The 14,977-nt window shown below is 44.9% G+C and overlaps 1 protein-coding gene across 2 annotated transcripts in view; it reads left to right on the top strand.

Annotated features, from left to right (window-relative positions):
* The window catches only part of PGAP1 (post-GPI attachment to proteins inositol deacylase 1), a 1,466,013-nt gene that overhangs the window by 311,945 nt on the left and 1,139,091 nt on the right, over positions 1-14,977 (top strand). For both annotated transcript variants that reach the window (XM_069615724.1, XM_069615725.1), the window contains one exon: positions 13,052-13,118. In XM_069615724.1, coding sequence (XP_069471825.1) covers positions 13,052-13,118 — 67 coding nt within the window. The remainder of the gene's footprint in view (positions 1-13,051; positions 13,119-14,977) is intronic.

Here is a 14,977-nt window from a genome sequence, read left to right as displayed (position 1 = left end):
TTGCATAGTTACCGGTTAGGACACTCCGAACGTTACTGGCTACATGACGTTCGGACACCACATACCTTTCCCCAGATTTCGGCACCTTCACACAAGTTGGTTGCCTGAAATTGGCGAAACATCAATGTGCTCGTAGAAGAACTGGTCCCGACACGGGGGACACAACTCGAGCTCCAGGCCCTACGATCAGATTCAGGCTATGCTTCCGGGCCCCGTTACTGTGAACGACTCAATCGATACGCTGGTGGATGCGGACGAAGCCGTAAACTATCCAACAGAATTCCTCAACTCACTCAAACCCCCCCCAAACCTCCACCCCCCAACCCCCCGGAATGCCACCACATCACCTTCGACTGAAAGTTGGGTCACCCATCACGCTGCTTCGCAATCTCGACACACCTAGGATTTGTAATGGCACAAGTCTATGAGTTAAAAAATAACTGCTCAACGTAATTGAAGCAACAGGGTTCACCAGGAAGGCAAACAAAACATGTTGTTTACAAACAATCCTTATAATGAACATGTACTTTAGTAATGTTGAACTTTAGGTCCATAGTTGTTGGCACCGTCGCCATCATGTACCCTATCATGCTGCTCAGAAATCTCCATGTTGTTCTCATGTTCAGTTATAAGTTTCAGAATTAGTTTTTAGGAAGAAAAATAAATTGTGTTGTGTAGTCTGAGAAAACATTTTTAAAATGAGAAATAATCAAAAAAGTAGTGAATTTTCACCTTTCTTAGAGGGCATTTCCCAAAAGTGTAAAGCTATCTTAAGGTATTTCTAACAAATAGTACCTATAATAAAATAAAATCCCAGGCAATGCTGGGTATATCAGTTGGAATTCAATATATATGATCAGGGGTGGGCAGCATTCCCCAAAACAACTAAATTAATAAAACACAGGAGCAGCAATCAGTTTATGAAAACAGTGCCATAACCTGGAAATGGAATCTGCTAATCAGACTCTACCCCACTGTTTTGACCTACGGTTCTCATGCTGCCCTCTATTAACAGTACAATGTAAATGCAACCCAGGCCGAGCTGTATATTCAAGGCTAAATTATGCAGATTAACTCACAGAAGTGCCCAGCCTCAGCCTAAGAGGTGTCCTGACTCACACAACACTTTTACAATCCCCATAAAGTTCCTAACAGGCCACACAAACGTCTAGCATGCTCGGTCCAGGGGCCATGGTTACAAAACCCTCATTTAAAGTGTCCATATTTCTTTCCAGTTTTCCTGTCTATGGACCTGGCTGTTCATATCCACTCTGGGCTGAGGTAAGTGAGCAGACAGGCTTTGACCTCCTGTTTTAGTGGGCATGCTCAGGGTCGCAATGGCTGCATGACACTGTGGAAGGCTTAAAATCCTGACCACTGCTGAGCCAAAGATAGTACTTAGTGCACTTAAGCATTTAGTTTGAAAGGACACATCTAGGTGCTTGGAGGCTCCTGTTGTGGGGGTTTGGCAGTTTTGGCCCATTATAGAAATCTAACTTGAAGGGGGAAACCAAAAGCGAAAATTGTGTTATTTTTCAGGGAGTTGAAAATATTGCAATTTCGGATTTCTGACATAAAACCTCTCTCGTCCATTTTTTCTTTTTTTAAATTAAGAGGCCCAGCTCTACATTCAATGCAGATCACCCTTTCTCTTGCCTGTAAGTTAGTTTAGGAGCACATTCACTTCTGTATCATGCTGTGAAGGTATCAGGGGCCTGACTCTGACAATAGGGGGTAGGAATCCCTCTCAGCCTGGCGTGGGAGGCCTTACCAGGCTTTTCACCCCAGCCTCTGGGATGTGGGAGTTGGAAGGGACACAGTTTCTGTCCCTTTTACATGTGCCTGCATAACTAAAATAAGCATAAACTTTTCTTGTCCCATACTTGTTTGCCAGTCTCTTTCTTTTTGTCCCGTAGGACTACATCACTCAGAAGGCCTATCAGTGAGGGTTAGAGTGAGCAATCCAACCGGGAGAGAGACAGCAAGGAACAGCAGACCTGCGGTGCATTCCACACATTAAACACACAATCCCAGCGCTCTGTGTGACATATTGTAACATTCAGGTTTCCTTCAATATGGCCGCAGAGCGTTCCATATATCAAGCCAGTAACTCAAACGCTGAGCTTGATATAAACTGCAACTGGGTTATGACCTTCATCAGGACTGCCGAGCGATCCCTCCATCAGGCCAGCGCTTCAGGCCCTCCGTTCGGCCTTGATACAAACTGAAACATTGATTGTGTTACGAGTGGGCCGCCATTGCCAAATGCCAGTGTAAATGCACATGAAAAGGGGCCAAAACTTAAAGCTCATTTTGTCTTTGCCTATCAGTAATTCCACCCATGGGGAGAAGAAAAGGCAGGGTTTGGCCTGGGGAACCAGCTGAGCAAGTGAGACAATGGGGGAAGGATAAAAAGGGGCATAGCTAACAAGAAACCAATAGACGAATTAGGTGAAGGGCAGTGCAGCGGAGTATTGGGAAATATTGCTGAAGGAGCGTGCAAGGTGAGGTATTGGTTGGTGGGAGAAAGCGAACATAGTCAAAGGTGAGGGATCATGGGAGTCTGTCCAAAACATCTGGCGATCTGCAATTTCAAACACGTGAGTCAGAAGCCAGTGGCTACTTCACATTTTATTATTAGGAATTGCACTGTAAACAGTGGTAGCACCACTTAAAGGTGTAAGAGCAGAGAAGAAAATGCACAAAGCAGGTGCCACCAGAGCAACACTGCTCCCCTCACCTAGCACTGAGGCTCATGCGAGAGTTACAGTGAACCCAACATGGAGGACCTGCCTTGTATAGGCTCACTGACTCAAATGCAGGATTCCATGTTAATAAAATTGCACCTGAGGAACGAATTAATTTGGGAACGTCCAAACCTGCACTAGTGATAGCAATCCTACACATGTGCAGAAACTCACTGGGACTGTCTCAAGAGAGGGGGCAGTGGAACATCAAAGACATCCCATACAGTGCATTTGTGTGGGTGTTTGATGGTGGCTGGAGAATTGAGAGGCTGGAGACAGGAAGATGAAGGTGACCTCAGGAGCAAAGGAAGTCGCGGAAAGGTTAAGAACACATGATGGAGGTCCTGGAGAGAGTAGCAGAGGGTAGGTGGTCAAAGAGAGAGTGATGGAAGAGAAGGTGACTAAGGGTGATGGGGGGAGTGCATTTATAATTGCCAGAAGAGCTGAGGACATGGGATGCCAGAAAGCAGTTGTCAAGGAAGAACCAATACTATTGCTCTCCTGAATCGATGAAGGTCCAAAAGAAAGGACCAGAATGGAGGGGGGTGAAGAAGTAGGAACAAAAACATGGAGTGGGCATCAAGGAGGCCTTCAGGGGTTTCCCAGACCCAAGGGGAAGGAAGGAGGATTGGAGAAAGGCCCAATAGGTACCAACAGATGGCAGTGAGAGTGAGCTTGTGCCCCTTGGTTAAGGATGCTTGAGGTACGGAAAGGCCAGGGTCTCAATGGGCAACCTCCAGTACCTCTTGCAATCTACCTCTGGCCCTGGGCTAGGCCGTCCAACAATTCGAACCTAAGAACTGACATTCTTTCTGGTGAGAAGTCTGAGATCTCGTGGAGACACTGATCAAAACACTCAAACTCTTAATTGAAGACGATCCTCCAAGGGAGCCGAGGACAACAGCCTTACTTTGAGTCACAATCACAAGACAAAGTGAATAAAGAATTTGAGAACTCTTTCCTAAAGCCAACCTGGGAGAGAATCAGAAAGACTTTTGAAAATCTTTCCTCGTTTCTGTTGCTGAGAAATCCAGCGACTTTGGAAATAGTGCCCTCCAGACTATTGCACAGGAATAATTATTGGATAGCAGAGTTCAACCTGTTTCAGGAATAAAACTGGCGGCGAGATAGGTGTGGGACAGATAAGAATTCCTAGCGCTTAGAGAAGATATCTGATTTCGGTTCATGTTTTTTTAAAATTTATTTTTTTATAACTATCTTGCCTTCTTTAAACCTTTATAGCTAATAACCTTGAATAAACCTTGTGTTTCATAAATAAAATAGTCTGGTCTCCTTTTGTTGTCCCACAAGCATGTGCCGACAGACATTTACACTGCCGTACTCCATTTACAAGCTGCTTACACTGATAAAAAAATTAAATTTAATATAAAAAAAACAACACAGGTGTGACGGTTACTTTACTTAAAGTTGGATGCCTGATCTTCCACACTACCAATGCTCTGGGTATGAAGTGCATACAAGATTAAATACGCATTAAAGCTGTAACACAGAATGGTACATCACTGTGCTTCAGGGAAGACATCCAGTGCCTGCAATTGTTATGAAGTCACATTGGCTATCCATCTCTTGGGTTCTAGTGAGGCTCTAGACACCAGGATTTGCGCACCCACAGTGTAGTGTGACCTTGAGGAGGTAAATGGGGTAATTTCCCACATCTCCTCGACTGATCACAACCTTCCCCCTATGACAGATTCACCATCCACACCCCCTATTTAGTTGAATGAGTGACCCAACATTTAGACCCATACTGGGTTAGCTTGACACTTCTCCAAAGTATGTAAGATTGACTGGCGGAGAGACCCACTTGGGGAGAATGATACTGGCTGGTGTTGAAAAAAACAACCCAGGGAAAAGGATTACTGAGAGCAATAGTGTCTGGTATAGGGAAAACAGACACTCAGAACGGAGACTGCCAAAGTGATGCCCCCTTCCGGAAAGTGACACAGAGATTAGGAAATCACACTTATATAATGCACGTTACCACTAAGGCTTTTAGAGCACTTGTCTGAAGCTTACTGGTGCTGGAGAAACCAACACCTGAACAAAAGACACACAAGGGCAACACTTGGCCGGATGGTTCCATTATCACAGTCTCAGAAAAGCCCAAAGAAGGAGGTAAGAAAGGTTTTCAGGTAATAGTGGTGAAAGGTAATTTGGGTAATCAAGAAAGACCTGCGGCTAGAGGGGGACATTTACCCTAAGTAGGAGGGAAGGCTTATTTGTTGAAATGGACAAGAATCGAGCAAGATCTCTGAAATTAAGACTGTTAAAGACTGTTAGTTTTGGTAGTGTGACGAATTCAGGGAATTCATCCCATCTCCCCAAAGGGGAGCCATTCCCTTTGGGATTAGCGAGGTAGCCCGCTCTGCCTAACAAACCGTAGGGGACGGGGAAAGTGGGAGCTCAGTGGGGGTGACCACCCCATTAAGGGGACAGGGAATCCTGTAGTAAAGTTGTTACTGTTAGGCAGAAACCTGTGCAGTTCCCTCTGGGACCACTGCAAAAGATTTAGGACTACAGGTGTTTGGCAGTAAACCCACTTGGTAGCAGTCTGTACCACACAGATTCACTTGGTAGTTGTGCTGAGCAGTCAGACTTCCCTCAAGAAGAGTTAGGCAGTATACAGAGTATTCACAATAGGTCAAGAGCACACAATAGAACAGTAAACACTGACCAGGGCTTGGTGTAAAAGAGATCTCATTATTTATTTAAAACCACATCTAAAAAAACACACAGGCACTAATAATAAGCAATTCAAAAACACGGTCACTAAAAGATATACACTCCCTTAAAAGAATATTAGACAAGTCTTAAGTAAAGCCCCACTTATTTTCAGACAACGGTGAGCGCTTAACGTAGATGGCACTCTAATAGTTCGTTTTAAAAAGGGAGAGAAAAAGCAGAGAACAAATTGAAACAGATCCCAACACTTTTTCAAGAACACAACAAGGGAGGAAGGCAAAGTAAAACCGTGAAGTTAGAGTTGAAGAGGCCACATCCACTTTCTGAGGATCCAAACGAAATGTGTCCAAGGTCACACGGTTGCCGTGCACAAAGATCTTGTAAAGGTTCAAAAAGGAGTTGGACCACAGAAAGGGACCATTTAGAGGGTCAAGGCGGCCAGCCCAGTCCAGAAGGTTAAGGAGTTATTATTACCTTGTAGCAATCTTTAGAAAGGGAGGCCTGGCGGACACGGTACCTTAAAGTGGTGAGAACGCTCTAGCGGGGGCAGTTGTTCCTGGCAGCGGGTGCAAGTCGGTGCTTCGTCCGGGGGAAGAGAGGATCTCGCCGTGGAGGAAGACAGGAGTCCGTTGCACTGCCAGGGAAGAAACCAGCCGCGGAGTTTCTCACGTACAAGGAGCGGTCCAGTGATTCACGGTTCAGTGGTGAGTGGCTATCCGGCTGCCGGGGTGCTTGGCACGGGCAGTTTGACCACAAACCAGGTTGGGGTGCGAAGAAAGAAAGGAAAACTGGTTGTGCCCACCAGTCAGGGGAAGAAGCCTCTCCAGCCGGGTGATCTTCTCTGTCGTCGGGAAGTGGTGGGTCGGTTCTGCAGGGCTCCACCGGTGATGTCGTCGTGGTAGGTCGGCTCAGCTTCTCCCTCGTCGGATTCTCAGGTCCTGTGGCGACTTCTGAAGTTCCAGTCCCCAAAGCCCTGCTTTTATGCAGAAAACCCCCATTCACTCAGCCTAGCTGTCACTCAAACATGTTAAGTGGTGAGCCGGCCGGCTCACCACTTGGGCCAATCACACAAGAGTGCGACCTGAGTTACCAAGGTAACTCGGTCCAGGGTGCCTAACCCCCCTCCCACACCCCCTGTGGTACCTAGACAGAGTGGCACCACTTTTGGAGGCTTCTGTGGAGAAGCCCGCCAAAAAAGTGGAACAAAGGGCTCGACTTGGGTTGGAGTCACAGAAGAGAACACAAACGCCATTTTAGAATCGAGTCTTGGCAAAAAATACCAACCGGAGAATTAATATTAATTAAATAAACCGGCGGTATGTTCGAGGCTATGAGAATTAAATAATTACAGTTGGTAGCCTCAAACAATGGGAAAATCCCATAAGAAAATATTCGCGGTCGAATATAAAAAGTAGTTTCCACTGCCACCAGCCAAAACTCGATCAAGGGGGACGGAGACGTGCCCCCTCGACTAACAGACCCCGGGGCAATCAAATTGCCCCGACCAGTACGTCCACAATATGATGGTTTGTACTGGTTTCTGTTAATAATTTGGGACTAGTAAAGCCAATGGTGACTTTACATGTCCTGGGAGACAGTAGTCAGTCCCAGGGTATGGAGTCTATAGTGGGGTGTCACTATGACACCCCTGTGTTACTGCACGGAGGGTGCTGTGTAATACACATAGGAAAAACACATGAGACCCTATGGAGTATAGGACCCCGTAGCCCATAAAACACATTACCAGTCAAAGGAATACCCTTAATCATGCCCAAGAGTGGGAGGAAAAGAGTCTCACTCTTGGCAGGAGGAAAAAAACAAACTCCAGAAATCCAGTAAAGCTGCTGGGGGACTCACTAGGTTAGGAAATTCAGCCTAAAGAGAGAATTCTCCCTAACAGTTACCACACCTCCCTTTAACTCAGAGTGTTGGATACATGGGGGTTGATCAGTACCATAATATGCAGGGCGCTTTAAAGTTGACTGTCTTGGTTTCTGATTCAGTTCTGTAGACGCCCATCTCGGAAGACCGGCTCCAATGGTGTCTCTTTTCTCATTCCAGGAAGGTATTTAGAAGACCCGGGATCCATGCAGAAGCAGAAAGAGCCAGCTTGAGGGTGAAACACAGAAACCTGTGCCAGACCACAGAGAAAGGGACATCTCCCTTCCAGGAGGAGCCTGCTAGCAGCACCACGCAGAGAATGTGGTGGGCGAAGGCAACAGAGCCCGTGGAACGCTACCGAGTCCAGCAAGGCGGAAAGCCAGAGGAACGCTGAACTGCCAAACCGAGGGAGAAGTGAGTCTCTGCCGGGGTGACACACCAGCGTCCAGTCATCCTGATGCCGAAGTCCTGTCAGTCACAGGCAGGAGGAGCTGAGAGAAGAGACCCGACTCTGAAGACGCTGGAGTTGCTGTTCCGCTGTGCGATGAATCCTGTGGAGTCATCACTGATCCCTTGGTGATGATCTCCTGCCATGTGGAGGCCGCTACCTGAACCTGGGGCTGGTAATATGAGGCAGGATCACATGGGGTCAGGGGGTGACTATCAAGGGAATGTGTTGACTCCATCGGATGAGATGTGGTATTCTCCCCCTCCCACTGAAGATCTTATAATACCCAAGTTCTTGATGGCTTGTTGTCACCCCACAAATCCTCCTTATTGTAGAATCCAAAAAAAACCTCCTTTAAGTCATTCTAGACAGAGTTACATTCATACCTCGGACATACATAACACACCTACAGTATTCCCTTTTCTGATGTTTTTCTAAGTAAGACTTCTAAACAACATCTATTAAAAATCCCATGATTCTCTATGGACTTCAACTCCCATAAAGCCTCAAGTACTGAGACGAGGAAGAGCAGGAATTAGTTGATGCAGATTGAAGGAAACCCAAAACTGAAATGCAGACTGGTTATTTGGTTGAATCACAGGTGCACAGGACATTTAAAAATGGAATCCACACTCAAATGGCAGACAAAACGGGAGAGGACCGGAGGAAGTCGAGACAACAGGAACATCCATGTATTCTCCGGTCCACGCCAGAGAGAGAAGCTGACGTGTGAGCGTGGAGCTGAAAGAAACGATGGAGGAAGGTCCACAATGCAATGGAGGCTTGCAAACCCCACAGGACAGGGATGCTGCAGATCACTGGTGAGTTTGGCCAGATCCATTGGGGACCCAGGGGCGTACCGACAGATGCACCAGGCATTTGAAGTTGTGAAGTTGAATAAAGTCTTTTTGATATTGTGACAAGATACCTGGCAGGGGAGTACACCAGAAAATCTAAAGAGTTCACAAGAGGATTGCTGATAAGGAAACACAGGTTAAGTATAGGAGATGGTAAATAAAACTTTGTGTGGAATTTCTCATTTGAATAGAAACATTTGTGAAACCAATACAAAGGAACCAAGGAGGAGTTGAATGATAAGCAACGTATTGTCTGCAAAAGAACTTTCTAAAACGAACTTGTTGTTTGATCTGAGAAACATTTGCCATTCTACCCAGGTATCAAGAAACCTCTTCATATACCTAACTAGCCTGGGGAAGGGAACCACCCTCTGGATCCAAGGGTCCTCCTCGGAAAATATTTTTCTGTTGGATTTATTCATTTACTTTTATTATGAACACTTTTTTCTAACCATAAGTCAGAGACATTACCTTGCACCCTCAGTTGTTAATTTCTAGTGTGAGGGCCGGATTAGAATGTTTTGTATACAAGGACAGTTTATAAGTTTTACAACTTCCTAGGCTTGCACCAATCTTTTGTCCAGGCCACAGAACTAAATCTGCTCTCCTTGACCTAAAAATACAAATGGATGAATACAAGGACAAGGGCAAACATGCCCTCCTCCTCTTACTTGACCTCTCAGCTGCCTTCGACCTAGTGGACCACAACACCATGTGCCTTCACCTGGCCTCAGTAGCCCACTTCTCACCTAAAGCTATAACTTGGATTGAATCATTCTTGTCCAATAAAACCATGAGGGTTTTTTCAACCTTAGCCTCTGCATACCACGCCCAAGTCACTTGTGCTGTCCCCAAGGCTCTTCGTCTCACCAAAGCTATACAATATTCCATGAAGCCCCTCTTCGACCTCCTTGACTCTCAGTTTCCTCTACACGAACTATACAAACGATACCAAAATCCTCACTCCCATCACAGACAACTATGACACTGACTCCTTGAACACTGTCTACCAAAGTATCCAGGCTTGGATGGCCACACATTCGTTGTGCCTCAATGATGATAAAACTGAGCTACTGCTCATAGGTTCGCACAACCGCATAAACAAACTTGACAAGACCTACTCCTCCTTCACTACATACGCAAACTCCATTCCGATATCTAAAGCAGTAAAAACTCTGGGAGTCTACTTGGATGCATCCCTCACACTAACAAGACAGGTCAACGCGATAGCCTCCTCCTCAGCCTATACGACCAGATTGTAGTCAGGGAGTGTCTACTGGCATTGATCAGACAGCCGCCACAATTTAGCCAGAGCCCTCATCTTGTTGAGACTGGACTACTGCAAAGCCCTCTTTGCCGGAACTTCTATAAGAAACCTAAACAAACTACAGGTAATCCAAAATAATGCTCTGAGAGCAGCCCTGAATATCCAGAAAAAAGAACATATCTCTGCCGCTAGAAGAAATGCCCACTGGCTCCCTATCTGAGAGAGAATTTGCTTCATAACCCTTACTCCCACATACAAACGTCTAACAAGCACTGCCCCTAAATACCTTACCAATAAATTTAAGAAAACTCAATCGAACGGACCAACCATAGCCTCTCAATCTAACTTGCTCCTATACCCAAATTCAAACTATAAAAATCTGGAGGACGTAGCTTCCCGCTAGTAGCAGCCATACAATGGAATGCCTTACCTCCTCAACTCAGGGCCGAAACTTCCTTCTGGTCCTTCTGCAAAAGTCTTAAAACTTAGCTTTTCTCACAAGATAACTAACCTCCAGTTTGACGTGTACTTTAAGGAAGGTAATGTACTACCTACCACTCTGCTACTACAAACAGTAGCACTGGCTGCATATGTACCACTTGCTACACTCTGTCACCACCTAGGTACCTGCACTTGTACCATACTTCTGTAATTACTGTAACTATCACTTGTACTATACCTATGCAATGTTTGTAACCAGTGCCCTGATGCCCATGGGTTTGGTGTGCTATACAAATATACACATAAATAAATGAACTTGACACAGGCTGATCTTTAGTTTTAGTTTCCTAGGTAGGGAAACTCTCCTTGGAATAGGGATGGAGAGGTGTTAATCCAACCCATTTCTGCTTAATAAAGATGTCTGATAATGTGAAATTGACAACTTTGTGTCTGCCACTCATTTCTGATCTCTCACAGCTGCAAATGGAAAGGCTGCTTCCCCTGACGAGCACTGCCGCAGGAAAAAAGGTATGTAGCAGATCAGACGATGCAAGATTAGGGCAGTCAGACACTGAGGAAACCCACGAGGGGCTGAGACCCTGAAAATACCCTACGAGAGGGTGAATGCAACCAGAAAATCAGGCGGCCTCAGAAGCCAGACAGCCAAAGAGGGACTGACTTAATAAGCCAGAAAGGGCTGAAAGCCCTGTGATAACCAGAAGACCTGAGGTCGGAGAGCCAACGAGGGACTGAGCCACAGAATACCTCACGAAGTGGTGTACGCTATACCATATCCAGTTGAGAAAGGCCAGATAGTCCAAGCCAGGCTAAAAGATGTGAAAAGCCAGAGCAGGTTAAAAGACCCAGTAGGGGTGAACAAGGGACTGAATATAAAATGAGAATAATCGGGACTCCTCAATATTGTTGTTGCAAACAAAAGGACTACATTGGAGAACCAGCTACTCCAGTGTGGAAATTAACTTTATTAACTGGTAAGAATGCTTGCATGGCGGTCCCGAGCAACCTTCTCTTAGATGAGAAGGAAGACTTAAAGGACTTAACTTGATACTGTAACAGCAGGCCAGAGCCTGAGAGCGAGAGAGACTGAGAACTGAAGACACAATTGGGTGGTGGTCAGAAACCAGCTACCAGAAGCCAAGTAAAGTGGGAACCAATTTACTTGGGCAGTGTTTTAGTGGTAGGAAAAGGGCATAGGATAGAATATGTTTGGACGGAGGATGTAATTTATTTGAGACATCCTGACAAGCACCCGTTTGTTTTCTTTAAAGTTAGGGAAACCCTTCTTCATAGCTATAGGGATAGTTGAGGCCTTTTCTTCAATACAACCTGTTGAACTGTGTCTTCTTGTCAGCCCCCTTTGTTTGATTTACCACAGTATTCTAGGGACTGCCATTACTCCAATATTTGACCCATGTATGGTGTTCTGAGACCCTCTGGGTAGGGCCAGCGTTAAACTAAAAATTAAATAAATAAATACATAATTGGGCTATGAAGTCATTTTTTAACCCACCCTGACATCTGAATTTGAGTTACCGTTATAAATTCCAGTTTGATTTCCTAGATCATATGGGGTTTAGACCAATCAATTTTGTCAAAATTAAGAAAGGTGTTGATATTTACCCTGCACTCATGTTATCTATCTATGTTATAGATTGCAGGATAGTGAATAATGTGACCTGTTCGTTATGGTTAACAATTACACTTTGACAGTGCCTTTTTCATCCAGCACCACTCCATGTAGAGGGGTGTAGTTAGATTGCTTGGTTGTATACGAATTGCTCGTTTTACAACTGCTCGAATGACAATTGACCTTTTCACAATTGACCGAATTGTGAAGGTCAATTGTACCATATATGTGGGGGGAACCCCCCACAACCCCTCACCCAACGCCAAACCCCCCAAAACCCATATATATCTATCTATATCTATATATATATATATATATATATATATATATATATATATATGTTCGGTCAATTGTGACCCTTTAAATTAGGTCAATTGTTCATTCGAACAATTGTAAACGACCAATTTGGGTAATACTGATTGCTTTAGGCAAATTGACAATGATGAATTGGTTGCCAACTGAGATTACGAATAGCAAACAAGGTACCTTTCCAGTAGTGTTTTGTTTTGTTACCTTGTTCCAAGAGGAATGGTATGATCATCCTTCAAAAACAGCAAGGATGTATTCCTCACAGTGGTAACGCACGTGTGTATTCGTTCTGGTTGAATGTACTTTGAAAATGTTCCTGTTTAAATAATTCAGAAAAAGTCCCTACTTATAGGCTACTTTGGGAATACACCACTGAACACCTGAAAATAGTGAAAGCTAGCAATAAGGTCCTACCAGCATAGGGCCAGCCACCTGCTCCCTGCTTCTGCATCGGCCTATGTTCCAGGCCCGGCAGTGGGAATGGTAGACATGAGGCATCCTGCAGATCAGAAGCATCATATATGTATGGTGAAGCTTCTCATACTATCCGGTTTGCAGGGATTTGCTCATGTTTATGCGCATACAAGTTGTGTATGCAAACAATGAACAACCCTATTTATACTGTTTCTATCTGGCACTTCATAAACATTTACTGAAGGTTGATAAATTGCAACAAAAAACATTACATTAATAAAGTATTTGTGAGATGAACACATGCATGTAAAACGTTTTTCTCTCTTCCTCCTATAGGTGCAAAGAATTGATCTTGGCCACCATTAGAGCGTTTTTCGACCTCCTAGATGAAGACACTAGACAGGTTTGTTGATTTCTTTTTTCATTTACTGTATTATTAAAACATACATTATGTGATTTTAATGCAGAGTACCTTATTTAGATTGTTTTTCGTTTATCATTTTTGTTTTTTGTAGAAGCTAATAATACGTCCAAAGTACCTAAAAATACTCCACTGTCAAAAGTATCATTATTCTATCATATTTTGGTAAATCCGATTTCTTGAAAAAATGATTTAGGACATCTACTTAGTCTTATCCGATACACTGGAAATTGTTTCTCCCACACATGTACATGGCACCATTGTGTTATTACTTTTAATGTCTTAATTTTAGATCAGGTTTGTACCCCAAGAACCGCTCATAAACATGACAAGTGATATGGATTGATTCATTTATTTGTGTAAATTCAAATGTATTGCAGTAGCATAAAACAATCGACATCTTCTCACAAATCGTCTACATCTTAACCTCCGCTAACAATGTCAAACCCCCACCTCCTCCTGTCAGACTCCAGCACCACCTCCCTGCCGTCTGAGGCAGTGGACAAAGAGGACCAAACACATGGCACAGTGGTGATGCAATCCCACAGTTAAAACCAGTAATGGGCATTACCCTTCCATCCTCACCAAGGCTGCTTTGTTCCCTGGGTTAAGAATTGATGCCACGTGCCTTGGCAATGTTTAAGGACTACTTCCGTCCCTCTCTCCTGTGTCACCCATTTGGGCTAAACCTCCATCCCCTTTACACTTCCTCAAAAAAGCCCATCATTCCATTTCCATGGACGGTCGAAGGTCATGGAGGGCACCCGTAATGTTTTCCATTTCATATATCTCCCTTGCCTTTACTGCCCACAACCTCTCGCTGGGGAGGGATTCCCGTTTCCATCCAATAATGATACAGGCGCTGGCAACCAAAATGGTGAAATGGACCATGTGCGGGAGGTGCCTCCATTACCCTTCCACTTCTTCCAGGCCAAACAACACCAACAAAGAGTCTGGATGTCATAAAATCTCATCTAGGGCTTTGATTCATCCTAGCACCTCTTTCCAGAAACATTGTGCCCTCAGACATGAGCACCACGTGTGCCAATATGTAGCCCTCTCCCAGCCTCCCCGCTAGCAAAAAGGGCTCACGGCTGGGAACATTTTTGACAGGCGCACAGGGTCATATTGGCATCTATATAACAATTTAATTCCATGCACTTTGTACTGGCACGAAATCAAGGTTTTGTGTGCGGAAAGACATAACTGCTCCCAGAACATCCCATCAAGGGCTACCTCCAGATTTCTTTCCCACCTTTATCTGAAGTACTCCGCCCCTCCTCCTGACGCCACTAAAAGGGATCTGTATATGTTGGAGATCCAGACCCTTTGTCACTAATGTCGGTTAGATCTTCATCTTCTGATGAAATGGCGGATTCTTCCCCTTCCCCCAACTCCTCACCTTCCTCTTTCTGCTTGATCTTTCCGTCCTTATGTCGTGGAGGCTTCCCTTTTTTCTTGTGAAGATAAGGACGCCCTCGATAGGATGCCACCGTGCCACTAAGATAGGGGCAACGGGTGTTATCCCACCGAGAGCGCCTCACAGAGGGGAAAAAAGCCATAAGGCACAAAAAACCCCTAGAAGTAGTATTTCAGGTGGATGATCGAAGAAGGTAAGTTCGCTGATGGAAGAGCAATCTGAAAAGCAGGCACAGGTCGGGCAAGCAGAGATTCCAATATAGGTACAAGGGATTGAACACAGGCAGTCCGGTAAGCAGGCACGGGTCTGGTAGATGAAAGTTCCAAACAGGTACAAGGGATTAAACACAGGCAGTCCGGTAAGCAGGCACGGGTCTGGTAGATGGAAGTTCCAAATAGGTACAAGGGTTTAAACACAGGCA

This window comes from Ambystoma mexicanum, chromosome 9 (assembly GCF_040938575.1).
Source record: "Ambystoma mexicanum isolate Mex_15411 chromosome 9, UKY_AmexF1_1, whole genome shotgun sequence".
NCBI classification, from domain to species: Eukaryota; Metazoa; Chordata; class Amphibia; order Caudata; family Ambystomatidae; genus Ambystoma; species Ambystoma mexicanum.
This window is presented reverse-complemented; position numbering and strand designations above follow the sequence as displayed.